Source organism: Lates calcarifer, linkage group LG19 (genome assembly GCF_001640805.2).
Source record: "Lates calcarifer isolate ASB-BC8 linkage group LG19, TLL_Latcal_v3, whole genome shotgun sequence".
NCBI lineage: Eukaryota > Metazoa > Chordata > Actinopteri > Centropomidae > Lates > Lates calcarifer.
Genome location: NC_066851.1, coordinates 2,788,604 through 2,803,556, shown reverse-complemented (window position 1 = coordinate 2,803,556; position 14,953 = coordinate 2,788,604). Strand labels below are relative to the sequence as shown.

The following is a 14,953-nucleotide window of genomic DNA, read 5'->3' as shown; positions in this document are numbered from 1 at the left end:
GATCAATGTTTTCTAGACAGGTGAAATACATAAAAATGTCCATGCATGTCAAACAACCTCAACAGTGGCTGGCATGCCACAGTGATGATGACAAAGAAAATGTACCCTGGTTGGCTGACTACAACAAAGTCTCACATTCCTGATTCAAGAACGAAACAAGGATGCTGGAGGAATCATTACTACTGAACATACTGATGAAGATATTTGCTGAACTGTTCCAAAATCATCTGTCACCACCTCTTTCACTACATTATCAACATTTTGAAGGCCTCCTCGCTTTAGTATTAATAATATCATCTCTAGACAATAAAGGATCGTTGGGACTGTCAAATTACTCATCCAAGCTAGAGGCAGCATAGTTGTCTATATGATATGCCTTTGTTTTACTATGAGATATGTTTTGCCTGTCTTCCCATCTATTACCACATATCTGTAAGGTGTGTGGGGGGCTGGAGGCAATCCCAGCTGACATTGGGCAAGAATCTATCGCAGGGTTACACAGAAACATCCATTCATACTCACATTCACACCTATGGGCAATTTAGAGTCACCAGTTAACCTAACCTGCATGTCTTTGGACTGCAGGAGGAAGCTGGAGTACCCAGAGGGAACCCATGAAAGCGCAGAGAGGGAAAATGTAGTTTCCTTTCAAAAAATGATCAAACTGCATTAGAGTTTGCTTGTAAATGGGAGATTTAATCAAATTTTCTAATCAACCACTCAAAGACACATTCATCCATTGACTCACATTCATACAGCACTTGTTCTATTTAGGTTTAGATATATATATATATATATATATATATATTATATTATATATATATATATATACGCACACAGACTGGGGGAACCAGGGATTGAACCACTGACCTTCTGATTAGTGGGTGTCACACACTACCTCCTGAGCCACCCACAGCTGTCTGTTCCTTGCCTTCCCACCAGCATCGTTCTCCTCCTCCTCAATGGGCCTCACTAACAGTGTTGCAGAGTTGTGCTTAGCTTGCAGGTGTTTCTTCAAAAATGAAGTAGAGTTCTTCACAGCTGACAGGCACTTATCACCAAGCATATTTCCAATTTCTAACCTTTAGAAACATAAAAAAGACAGCAACTTCAGCCTCTATGGTATTCAAAATGAATCACTTCAATCACACAATCACAATCAATTTTTCAATTTCTAGTTTTTGTTAACATTCAGATCCTATGAAAAAGGGGGAACATAGCAATGACAGGAACCAATTCCTGTGGTGTTCCTAATGATGCCAAAATGTTAAAAATCTGCTTTTCTCTGCCAAAATAAGCTCAGAATCAAGAAAAAAGTCAGCATCAGAGAGGACAGCTTCTCACTACTGTGGTGGCTCAAGTGAGTGTCAGAAATCCTGCACAGTACGTCTGTGTGTTGGAATGTGTTCAGAAGCCATGTGTTTGCAACACAGATCATCATTTTTAAATTAGCACATTTTTATATTATATTGTATATATACATATGTATATTATTACTGTTTAGTATCATTATCCTTTGCATCTTTATGTAAACGCTCTACCTTGTACTGATGACCAGGTGTGAAAAATAACAAGTATGTTTACTTGGCGTAACGTATTTGAGGTACTTTGCTGCACTACATTTTGAAAACCATTATTGACTTTCTAGATTGACATTGACAAACAAAACACCATCTGTTCATATGATGCATTGTCACAAGCCTCTTTTCCACAGTCTGTTCAGGGTGGGAGTGTTGTACATTTATCCCACTTTACTGTGCTGAAAAAAAGGTATTAACATGGAACAGGGAGGCACTCTTTTTTAGTCACAGAGTTAAATCAATGTCTGTGTAAACTTGTAATGGATTATCTTTACACAGAGCCATTCATACTTTTTATTCAAGGATCTTCCTTCATTTTTATCCACAGTGTTAATGCAGAGTTGTCAGCAGATCTTTGCCCTGTATTCTCCTTTTCTGTTACACTGACAGGAATATTTGAGCTCTTCTGTGGATTCTGAGAGCTTTATCCACATAAGACAATATACACACACAACAAGCAACATGACTGTTTAAAATTTAATCTTGTAACATACTCCGTATGAGGGAAGATGCACAATACAATTTTCAATGTATCAGAGTCAGTGTTTTAAGAACAGTTGGTTTGTATTGGAGATGTGGAGTGGAACTATCAGAGGTAGAAGAGTGAGGGTAAAAACCATTGTGTAATATTCTTCTCTGCAGTGGAACATAATGGTTATGGTCCCAGGATGTCACTGGAGACAGGAGGCTGATACACCAGGCATCAAACTGTTAAAATGTCCACTTTAGTCCCTCTTCTTGTAGTCCTCCAGGTGGGCCAGGATCCATCCAGATGGTCCCAGGATGGCCAGGGATAACATGCCCAGTCCAACAGCAATGTCCTGGACAACAGACAGATAGAGAGAGGGCATCTAGTCAGTTGACAGCCAATCATCATCGTAACTGATACGTAAAACAAGATCTATCAATCACATACTATATTGTTCTCTATAACTATGTTATTCTCTTCTCTGACCATCAGCACCAGTTCCCCTCAAGGCTATGTTCTCTCCCCTCTACTCCTCTCCCTGTACATCCACAGTTATACCTCCAGTCACCAGTTTGTCAATCTTCTCAAGTTTGCAGATGACAACACCCTCATTGGGATCATCTCTGGTGTGGATGAGTCCGCTTACAGGAGGGAGACTGATAATCTGATGACCTGGTGTAGTAAGAACAACCTAGAGCTGAAGACAGTGGAGATGGTTGTAGACTTCATGAAGTACAAAGCTCCAGCCACCCCCCATCATCCTGTGTGACTACCCAGTCGCAACTGTGGAGTCCTTCCGCTTCCTGTGGACCATCAACATCCAGGACCTCAAGTGGGAACTAAACATCAGCTCAGAGCAGGAAAGATAATGGCAGACCCATCCTACCCCAGTCACAAACTTCCTAAGTCACTCCCCTCTGACAGGAGGCTACAGTCCATCAGAAGCAAAACGTCATGCCACAAGAACAGTTTCTTCCCGTCTGCAACTGGCCTCATCAACATGGTCTAGGTCCCCCCTTCTGACATGGACTCTTACTTGTAAATAAAGTCTGATTCTGATTCTTTGCGGCCACTGGCTCAAACTAATGATGCTACAGGAACTGCACAATAACAAACAAGACGCCACACTGCTACTGTTAACATTCACACTGATACAACAGTGACCGAGGTTCAAATGTTACTTAACAGATACCGATTTAGAATGTAGAAGACAGTAACTTTTCTTGAGGCTGCGTGAGCCAGGTGTTTGAGGTTATCTACAAACCCTGATGATGCAATCAACGCCTCTCAAATCATTTTCTACAAAAACTGATAGCAGGACCGTTTGAATTGAAGATTAGCATTAGTATTAGCTAGGCGGACCTAGCTAAAATATACATATACATATACATATGAATTACTTGAGGTAAAATTAAAGCATTTAAGTATTTTGTATCTGTGTGTATCCACCACCATCCTGGTGGAGAACAGCGCACTAAGAGATAATATGGCTAACATGTTAGCGGTGCTAGCTTGGGCCTTTGTAACGAATAACGCTATCAATACAAGAACACAGTGAGCGGCGTCTTAAAATACTTTCCCATGAAACGATTTAACTTGAGTCTCTTAGGTTTATTATGGCTTTTCAAACAAAATACATATGTTTGCCCGCCGACTATAATGACATCGGGTTTGACCTCGTCAGCCAAGGACAGTTAACAGATTAGCTGCTAGCTGGTGATTCAAGCCAACATGGAGCCAAGGTGGTTTGGCGGTAACAGCAGACTTACAACCGGGCCGAGCTTTTCCTTGGGCGGTCTAGTGTAGACGTTAGCCGTCTGAGTGATGGTGTGTCGGCGCAGGGCCGGTGCAGCACGGCTGGCGATGGTCCTCAGGAACCCCGTCATGTTTATCCGCTACGGTGAAGAGATGTCTTTCGACTGAGGAAGCTGGTATTACGTTAACAGGAAGTGCTTCAATACAAACGTCATTTCTCCCCTTGTCCTCGGCGAAGATCAGCAGCGAGTCGCACAGTGCCACCTACCGTCCTGGATGATGTTGTTCTAGACTACAGGATGGAAAACAGATGACACCTACATGATACACCAGCAGTAACAGGTCAGATAGAATAATATCAATATTTTATTGCAGAATGAGTACATTTTGTTGGTAATACTTATGTACTGTGTTGCAGTATTGCCTCATTTAGTTAAAGGATATGGAAAATATTCCACTGAAATCAGATGTCAAAATAGTACAGTCATTTCAGATGTGGTATATGACAGGCTGTAACACCCACATCACCGCAAATCTAGTATAAGGCTGGGTTTTAATACTACAACTTACTTCTAATGGAGTATTTCTTACAGCCTTGTACTGGTACTTTTACTTAAGTACAGGATCTGAGCACTACTTCTTCCACTGGTCCACCACTAACCTGGGTACTCAAAATACCTAACAAATGTGTAAATATGTAACATCTTAATTCATCTGCTACATGAATCACTGCATATATCAGTTAGATTTTAACATTTGGGAAATGTTTATATTTGTCACAGTTTAAAGTTATTTTCATAATTGTTAGCAAATAAAGCTTTTAAGCAGCAAACATTTAGAACCCACAGTTTCAGACAGATATCCTGATCTGGCCCATGGGCCACCATGTCTTACCTGTCAATGCAGTGAGAAAACTTCATGGGGCACTGTCAACTCAGTAGCAGGCCCAGGGGCAAAAATGAAATGTGAAATCTTATTCATCCCCTAAACTAAGTAAAAACTGTAAAAACTTTATTACTCAAACAATTTGGCTTTGAGGATCATTACTCTTTCAAAGTAACTCTATTGACACGAACCCTTTCTATAGAAAAGAGCCTCAAGATGAGATAAAAACAGTCACCTTAATGCCCTTTCCATTGCTGACTAAGTGCCACACAGTGAGTCTGTGCCCTTTGGCCTTTGTCTGCTGCTAATCCAGTGTTGGCGTTGCCCACAGTGTGTACCCTCTGAATAGTCTTCAGTCCGGCATTAACTCAACTTTGTAATGTCAAAGCTTATTGGTCAGAGCCCAACCTGCAAGCAACTCCACGTGAGTGGTAATCCAGTCTTGTGCGGCCCTGCTGCCCATGTTACACACGGACTGCCTCCTGCTAACTGGGGACAGGGGAGTGGTGGTATGCAATAATCCCCTTCACCCCATTTCTCCACCTTTAGCCCCCACCTCCCCACAATGCCCTGCAGATTTTAGATAGAAGCAGCATTTTTGCATCTGTTCAGATTCTTCAGTAACTCTCTGTGTAATTTTGGAATTAAGACTACTGACTTCAACTGGGTGTAATTTTTCTTTTTTCTAACTTGGAAAATGGGGATTGATTCTGGAGTTAATATTTCAGATGATGTTGCACCTTACGGGGGAAAAAGTGCCTTTACTCAACTGGAGCACAACATAGTGGCTGGATATCTCATTACTGCAGGTAACAAACAAAGGAAACAGCTGATAGCATTTTTCATAGATAGATTTCATGATGAACAATGCGAGTATTTGCCGTTTCTGTGTAATTCTCTACCTGATGTTCATCTGTAGAGCCAGACAGGCCATTTAATTCTGTAGTCTGTATTCAGGCATTGTTTAAGCACTCAAAACAGCTCACAGGTTTCAGACTATCAGGACATTTTATAACAAATTCACAATAAATTCTGGAGAGAGTGACATAACCCACACAATATTTCATGGTTCTCTTAGGTGTTGTGTTCTCCACCTGCTGACAAAGACAAACATATCAGACCTGTATGGACTGGTATGTCTGAAAATAGACTTGTTACTTTCAACACTATTCTCCCCTCATTTATGGGAGAAAAGATTAGCCTAGTACTGTTGTTACATTGTATATGTACAGTATATGTACACATATTAACATGTCATGTTGTGGTGGTAAGGTACAGAATATTTTTAATTACACTGATAACATTTTAATGTTCTCAATGTACCAATGAGGGTTGGTTTACTCACATTATAATTTTGTCCACTGCCAGAGCCAGTTATGGGGGATGTAAAACAGACTAAATGAATCACATGTAACACATCTCTGAAGCTTTACTTATTTAGAAATTTGTTTTATTTTCTTGGGATCTTCATGAGTTAAAAGTCGGTTATGAGGAACTTTCTATAACATTAAAATTTAGTGTCACCTGTGTCACTGTGGTCTGTGGGTTTCATTGGAACTACTTTGTAAGAAAAAGTAAGTGTAGCTGCAGTTAACATGGATGATGTTAGGTGACCTCGCTGTATGTTTAACAGATAACATCTGTTCTAATCAGTTTTGTAGACAGTGGTAACATGAGACGTGGGGGTGGGAGGGGGTTAACTGTAAAGGAAATATTAACAGTATCATAAATAGGTGGGTGTAAATTTTGCAAGGCCTTAAATAGTGAAAGGAAATGAGTCCATTGTTATCCTTTGAAAAGCAGCTCTGATAGAGTTATGTAACTTATCCAAGTCTTGGCACTGTATCATTGTGGATATGAGATTGGCTGCAAGCATGTTAAATGTTCAGTACATAGGATCTGGTTACAGAACAGGTACCTTTAACATAGTTTCTGAATCCACAATTTTGCATTTCTCTAAGGGCTTCAGTTTTGGTTTGTTCCACTCAGCGAGTCTAAGTCATAAAAAAGGTAATGCACTGGTTCCAAAACTTTTCCTAAATCTCCTTGAGAAGCCAAAGCAGTTTCACTGAAAGTCAGATAGATCTCTTCATATTCTAATTTGATATCAAGCTGAATTTTTTTTCTTTTTTCCTGTCAAAGTTCTGTCCATCTCGTTCTGATCACGACATCTTGCTCTCTAACCTGAATTTTAGAGGCTTGCTCACATCACAGCACTATTTTTTTTTTTTTTTAATATTCCCCACATTCATAGTCACAGTTGCTTTTCAAAGCAGACATTTGACTCGGCACAGCAGAAAAAGCACAGGTGACATTAATGATGGCTCATTCTAAGCAATTATTGCAACACAATGTAGCAAAAAAGGTCTTTCTTTTATGACCAACATTTTTATTCATTTTTATTTGTTTTATTCCATTCACACAGGTGATGATGTAAAAATAACTGCAAAAGAAAAAGAGAGAAAAGAATATAGAAAACAAATGAAAAGATGCTGAATAGGATGTTACCTATAATATACTCCTGGTAAACAATGTATATGAACCCAGGTAACATCTGATAATATCTGGGTAACATGATGCCAAAATAATCACCAATCTAGATGTGAAAGTATGTGCCAATGGACTTTTGATTACAAAGGGAGTGTACTGGATCTATACAGCATCTGCAGGCCAATACATAGTCTGTGGATCATTTGATACTGTAACAGTTAATGATTGAGACTGTATGAAGTTTAACAAATGTTACACCGTACTCCAGCTCCTCCTTCCAATTAATAGTATCTATGTTAGGATAGAGCTATGTTCTATACCCAAACCACACCTATAGACCCCCATGATTCATGTTGCATTTTTACAGACCCAAGATGAAAGGTCAGATTGGCTATGTGAGTGGGTGATTCCTAGGCACTCCATAAGTTTACAAGGCATTGTGCAGTTAAATAAAACAGATAATAATCAAGTAACTTAATATATTATATCGTGAACACTAGTGTGTTCACGTGTGTGAGTTCTTCTGCCTCGCCTCCCTCAACTCACCGTCTTGGGGGGAATGTTCCCTGAGGGGGAAGTCCTGTCACAGCTCCCTCTGTGACCTGATTTCTCCACTAGTGTTTCTTTGTTTCTCCCTGCTGTCCTCCCTTGTGTCTCCCCTTCTCTGTCTCTGTGTGTGTGGAAGCATGGCACAGCTTCCTGCTCACCTGTTTTCCATTAACCATCACCTGCAGTATAAGATCCCCAGCTCTTCATCCACTACTCATGCGTCCACCCATGTCAGTCCTTCTGCCTCACCTCCCTCAACTCCTCTCCCTCATTCCATTGCTGTTGCCACTCTCCTGGTCCAGGAACCTGGTCCATATACAGTAACAAATCATCAGCATACAGAGACAGGTCTAACGATATTGCAGAAGTCTAAAGATATTGCAAACAAGCAGCAGCCTTGGTGCATGCGATGCTCTATGGGGAATCTATGTGACCATTAACTGCCTGTTAGAAGCATGGCTGTAAAAATTCTGCATGTAAATTAGAAATTTAAAAAGTACATTCAGCTTTAACTTTTAAATTGTTCTGCATTGTTCCCCTGGTCATGTGTGCCATATGTACTCAGCTACTGGCAGCAAATCAGACAATTCCTAAACAACATGCTTATGTTTACCAACCTCAATACATTATAGAAGGTAAGTTTGATATTGAGATACTCACTTTTTGTGAGTTATTGACTTTACATTATATTGAAAACAGTGTCTGTTAGAGTCCTCAGAGGAATTGCAGCTAAAGGAACTCATGTTTTCTTTACTCCTCAGCCAGCGTGACTCATGTTGAGATTGAATATAGTATTAGGTGTTGCCAGATTTTTACCTCCCACATTGTGACACTGCACTTCACATCTTCTCTCCTTCTCCTTCTCAGGTGTCATCAGTTTAATGAGCAACATTGTGGTGCTGCTCATGTTTGTGAAGTTCAAGGAGCTCCGCACTGCAACCAACTTCATTATAATCAACCTGGCTTTTACCGACATCGGAGTGGCAGGTATCGGCTATCCCATGTCCAGCTGCCTCAGACATCCATGGCAGCTGGAAGTTTGGCTACACTGGTTGTCAGGTGGGTGGGTGTGAGTGCATTCAACTGTAGTTTCACATGTTGGGTCATCTACTGCATTTGTCCCTTAAGGCAAATGTGTGATTTGTGATATTGGGCTATATGAATAGAATTGACTTGATGTGCATTATTTCACTGATAGCAACTATCTACATACATATTAGATTATGCTCAGATCTTTTTGTTTGCTGTTCACATTATTTACCATTTTTTAGTGTTAACTGATCACAGTCCTGAACTGACCCGCAAGAGCAAAAGAACAATAACAAAGACGTCATACACGCACACTGTGGTATGAAAGACACCATGGAAGCCATTGTTAATGTGCAGTGGCAGCCAGCAAATTTGTGGGCAGGAGACAACAAGGACGAGGATGAGGAGAAAGAGAGCCAAATTTCTAATTCTAATTCTTAGTGCCATACAGGGATGCAGAGTGATGGGATCATGATGTGAATGGCTTTGCTGAGTGATGTTAGTGTCATGAATTTGGATATGACTGTTCAGACTGAGGTCAAATCTGTATCTGGTTTAGGACCACATGTAGAGATGTCCCAATCCAGAACTGAAAAGATCAGATTTCATGTGATCTGTGTTACATAGGATCAGAAACATCAGATCAGGGCTTCTTTTGTCTGCGGACTGAACTTAGTTATTCCATTGATGACATAAGGGGAAAAAGCTAAAATAAAAACATACACTACACATTATGATCTATATAAGGTGAGAACCTTTGACATTGAATCATGGCGTCATGTAAACCTATGAGGTTGGACTCAGCCCCCTCCTGGTGCTTAACAATATTTTTGCTGGCTTGTTTTGAGAAGAATGTGTTCATATAATCCACATATTCCTCCCAGATATATGTTAATATATGGCAGTAATTCATAAGACCAAATCAGACCTTTCCCCAACCTTATAGTTCTCCATCTCATCATGTTTTCTAAAACCTCTAAAAACGTCACACTAACTAGCACGTCTTATTCTGCCCATGAGACTAAACCTGTGAGCAGACTGACGCACATTCACCTCAGCTGCTGCTCTGTAGAAGGTCACGTGTTGGGATTATTTCAGCAGATTATAAGTATTTTTCTCAGTCCTTGTTATTGCACAGTGATATTGACCCATGTGATACTAATCTACAGTGAGATGGAGAGCTGGCCAGTGATGGCTTTTCTATACAGTACCTACTCATAGGAAATGACTGTATCTTCCAAAAAGAGTGTCTGAACCAGCATTGTTTTAATGGGGGAACAAGTGACTGGACAGAGGTAGCAAGGTCTGTTAACAGTTAAGGAGTGAGAAATACTTAACTTTATATGTGTACATGTTTATTACTATGATACAAATTCTAGACAAATTACAGAACAAATACAACAGCACAAAACATATTGACTACACAAACAAGGTCACCCAAAACAAAAAAAACAAGTTAATACAGTAAGAGACGTGTGGAATGATAGGAAAATGTACTGTATATGCACCAGATTAGTAGGTAAGTAAGTAAAGTTTATTATACAACAAGTAGTTCAGACGAACAATCTGATTGGTCCACAGGACATTTAAAATGTGCTCAAATCAGTATGACAGCACACCTTACTCATCACTAAAAATATTACTCCGCCATACACATTTTACTTTGTTGGTAATAGTTGTATAATTGCAATATTAAACTCGAGGGTGTGCCACGCAAGCGCCTCGGTCACTGACCGCATCACTGTCGTGCTCAAATGACGTTAAAGCACACCCTCTCAGTTAATATTGCTTAATTTGTAAAGCACCTTTCACAGACGAAGTCACAAAGTGCCTAACATGAAGAGAGCAAAAACAATAAAACAGATACATGAGCAACACAAGATCGTTACCCAAATGCCTGTCTGAAAAGCAGTGTCTCTCACTGTTTTTTAAAAGCCTCCTCTGAGTTAATAAAACAAAGGGATAATGGCAAAACATTCTGGAGTTTTGGAGCCATCACCTCGAAGGGCCGATCTCCTCATTTTTTACAACAGGTTTGAGACACCACCAGCAATCTCTGCTCTGAAGACATGAGGGACTGGTTGATTTAGTAGGTTGATAAAAGCTCTGAGATGTACTGGAGTGCCTAACCATTCAAAGCTTTAAAAGTTAACACAAGAATTTTGAAATGGAGCCAGTGAGGAGATTTCAAAATCGGAGACATACGAGATCTCCTCCTGGAATTAGCTAAAAGATGTGCAGCTGCACTATGGACAGATTGCAACAGATCTAAAGATGATTTGTTAAGACAGTCAAAAAGGGAGTTGAAATAATGCAGACGAGAAAAATAAAAGCAAGAATAATTTGCTTGCCCATTCTGATGAAATGAAGGTCATTACTATGTGTCCATGGACTTCTGACATTCAGATCAGTGTGGAGATGCTGCAGAGGTGAGAGGACAGGCCTGCTGTACGACGATCAGACCAATGAGTGGACAGAGTGGAGAGTTTTAGTGCTGGCCAAAAATGAACAGAGAAATATTTTCTACTGGTATTTTTGCTCAATAACAAAACAATTTTACACTGCTACGCACTGCTTCCCAGAAATAGCCCTATCCTCCTTTAACGTCTGACTTAGGCAAAGCTTTCAACTTCTATCACCTGTTTGGCTTTTATATGTTACCAAACTAACAGTTAGTCATATCAATGAAAGCATATACAACCTGAAATAGTGTTACAAACTCATTTGACTACTGTGTGACAAGGATTAGCTCACTTTGAGCAGTGCAGGTAGTGACTGACTGACATGTTCTCGTGGCTTACCTGACTACTCTTTAAGTTCCACCTCCACTATTATGATTAGTCTGCCCTGACCTGACGCGCCTTCTCTGCACTTGAAGACTGCATCTCTTCCATTGTGAAGCTGCTGTTTGGTCTCTGAGTCCTAGCCATAGACCCAGCTCTCGTCATCTGTGATAGTCCTCGACATGTAGGTTGGGTCTGTTGATGCAGATCCTCGCAGACTTTTGCTCAGTGCTGCTTCTGCTCCAAACTGAAATAACAAATTTAAAAGCAAGTGGTCACGAAACACGTGTTACACAGGGTCCCAGTGTTGACTGAGTGACAAAATACAAAAGCTATTGCTGCACCTGCTGCGTGCTTATTACCATGTCATTCCCAACAGGAATGGTCTCTAAACTCTAAACTTCAAAATGTCTGTGTTTTTGTCTCCAGATCTATGCAGCTCTCAACATCTTCTTTGGCATGGCCAGTATAGGCCTGTTGACTGTGGTGGCCATCGACCGCTATCTCACCATCTGCAGACCAGACATAGGTATCTATTCACTGCCCCTCTGCTCTCTATACATGTAGAAAAAAACTGTGTCCAGTTGTCTCAAACTGCATTTTACAAAGTTACAAAGGCAAACTAACTGCCAGCAGGACATCAACCCTTTGAAAAATAAATAGCAATGAATCAGTATCTCTCCATAAATCTTCTGGATTTACTGACCATCCTGATTTTCGTTGTGAACATGTCATTTCTCTCTCCAGGGCAGAAAATGACGATACGATCGTACAACCTTCTTATTCTGGCAGCGTGGCTGAATGCTGTGTTCTGGTCCTCCATGCCGATAGTGGGCTGGGCTGGTTACGCCCCTGACCCCACTGGAGCTACATGCACCATCAACTGGAGACAGAATGATGCGTGAGTTATCAACAGGCTGCAGATGCTGTTGCATATTTGAAAGTAGCCATAACATGTGACTTTAAAAATTACTGAGAAAATATATCACTTCTAATGACAAAGTAATTGCTGCTGCCACTGTTATTGGTTTGTATAGCTCTCAGCTCACTCAAGGTTTAAGGTTTAAAGAATTAAAATCCCAGGTTATCCTGAAAATCAGTCACTGCAGTCACAACTTCAACTAACAAGGACTAACAAAGACAACAGTTTCAACTGGACAAACCGAATCAACTTATCTGCCAATCTGTTATTAGACATACATTTATCTGATCTCAGGATGATTTAACAAATACTGACAGAGTGAGATGAGATTCCCCCAGTGTTTAGTAGTGTGACACATTATATAAGGATTATTTAGTACAGAACATTTTACAGGGGTGGGCTCCTGTAAATGGACCCAGAGGAGAAGGTATTACAGTGGTAGTCATTGCCCACTGAATAGTTACTAGTAGTACTTAGTTAGTTAGTTGAGGTTTTGTTTTTTTATTATTATAGTTAATTATAATCATTTGATTAAAAATTGTAATGATTATTTCTAATATAAACTATGAGAATTAATTCTGCCTAGTATAATGTCTGTAATGTGTGCAGTGTAGAACAGTGTATGTTGTATAGTGTCTACAGTGTAATATATTTAGTGCAGACATCTGTTGTCTTTTCGTCTTTTCCTACATCCTGAATTATTACTCTTACATTGTAAACCTGCAGCTGCTTTGATAAAACTGTATTTAAACATAATCCAGTGTGTCTCTGTATGAGCAGATATTAACTCTGCCTCTCCTCCGCAGCTCGTTCATCTCTTACACCTATGGCAGTGATCGCTGTGAACTTTGTCATGCCTCTGTCTGTCATGTTTTACTGCTACTACAATGTGTCAGTCACTGTGAGGAGATACAAAGCTGGAAACTGCCTGGACAGCATCAACATCGACTGGTCAGATCAGATGGATGTCACCAAGGTGAAAACATCTTTCTTCTGCTATGCTGTTGAAGTAGAGTGCCACTTACAGTGGGATGCACATTTGGTGCAGGCCATCATTTTAGTGTGTAGACAAGTTCGACATGAAAGTCAAGTAACACTTAATGATTTCTGACTGTACTGCTGTGGTACACTGACCATGGCAGAGATGTGATAAAGTCATGCTGCATCTGGAATGAGATGTTGACACATTCAGAGTCCACTGGACTGATACTGGACCGCAGCTGCTTCTAATGTACTGCTTTTCCTACATCATTCAAACAAGTGTTCACTACTACTGATGCGAGCAGCAGCCATCCTGAATTCTTATCTCGGGGCTGGTGTGGTTGCTCCGACTTTCCGAGTTGGAAATTTGACCTCAGGGGGCGTTCCAGTTGAAACTTCCAACTAGGAACTCAGAAATTCTGACTTCCAAGTACAACTAGAACTCACCATAAGTCCAGTATTGTGCTTGTGTTAGATGAAAGCTGTGTTGCTGTGTTTCTGGCCAGCAGATGTCCATAGTGATGATTGTCATGTTCCTGGTGGCCTGGTCTCCCTACTCCATGGTGTGCCTTTGGGCATCATTTGGTGACCCCAAGACCATACCTGCTCCCATGGCCATCATCGCTCCACTGTTTGCCAAGTCCTCCACTTTTTACAACCCCTGCATTTATGTCATTGCCAACAAAAAGTGAGTGAGAGTTCTTTTCATTATTCTTCAATAAGACTTACTTTTTATTTATATACTTGTGGTATGCTGTTATGTGAAGTAAAGAAGGGGGATGTGTTACTGTACTGTTTTTAGTGATGGTGCATTTCACATAAATGATCTTTTCCCTCAGGTTTAGAAGAGCCATCATAGGGATGATCCGATGTCAAACCAGGCAGCGAATCACCATCAGTACCCAGGTTCCCATGACAACCTCTCAACAACCTCTGACCCAGTGAGATGAAGTTGCTTCAGTATTACATTGTATTGATATACCCTTGGCATTAAAGCATGTATAGAAAATTGCTACAATGAAATAACATGAATAACTGTCAGTGTTTTTCTTTCCTTTCCAGCTGTTTTTCTGTGCATTGTGATTTTTACTGTGTAAATTCCACTTGGTATGACACTGTAGTCATAGTTCAGTTCCTACAATAACAAACTGACAATGACAATCTTTCTGTGTATGAACTGTGTTCTACAGCTGCTGGTCAGAATAATATCCTGTGCTTTAAGAGGGAATAGGAAAATGCATTACTCTTTGTTCACACAGGTTCTATACTGGTACATATGCTGCCAGTTTCTGTATCAGAAAAAAGGCCCTGAGGTGAATTTAGCAAAACAAAAGTGCTGAATTTATAATCCTCTCTGTAGTAAACCATTTCTTAAATAATTATTCTTATTAAAAAAAAAAAAAAAACATCACATAGAGTGCCCTGGTGATGTTGTAGAAGGTGACAGTGGACACAGTCATGGATGGTGAGATCAGATCTGTCTCCTGGTGTGGAGTGTGGAGTGTGGAGT

At 40.3% G+C, this 14,953-nt stretch overlaps 2 protein-coding genes across 2 annotated transcripts; one reads left to right on the top strand and one right to left on the bottom strand.

Moving 5' to 3' along the window:
* Window positions 1-2,043: 2,043 nt before the first annotated feature.
* LOC108897882 (cytochrome c oxidase subunit 8A, mitochondrial) lies at window positions 2,044-3,970 on the bottom strand. The gene is made up of 2 exons (XM_018697683.2): window positions 3,819-3,970; window positions 2,044-2,401 (listed from the first exon to the last, which is right to left on the bottom strand). Exons 1-2 carry the CDS (start codon window positions 3,933-3,935, stop codon window positions 2,306-2,308), a joined length of 213 nt encoding a protein of 70 aa, XP_018553199.1. The 5' UTR covers window positions 3,936-3,970; the 3' UTR covers window positions 2,044-2,305.
* Window positions 3,971-5,343: 1,373 nt separating this feature from the next.
* Window positions 5,344-14,534, top strand: rrh (retinal pigment epithelium-derived rhodopsin homolog). The gene is given in 9 exon segments (XM_018697682.1): window positions 5,344-5,498; window positions 8,596-8,735; window positions 8,737-8,787; window positions 11,970-12,069; window positions 12,288-12,441; window positions 13,269-13,287; window positions 13,289-13,438; window positions 13,953-14,131; window positions 14,283-14,534. Coding segments are annotated over 9 exon segments (1,011 nt in total). The 5' UTR covers window positions 5,344-5,386; the 3' UTR covers window positions 14,389-14,534.
* Window positions 14,535-14,953: the final 419 nt, after the last annotated feature.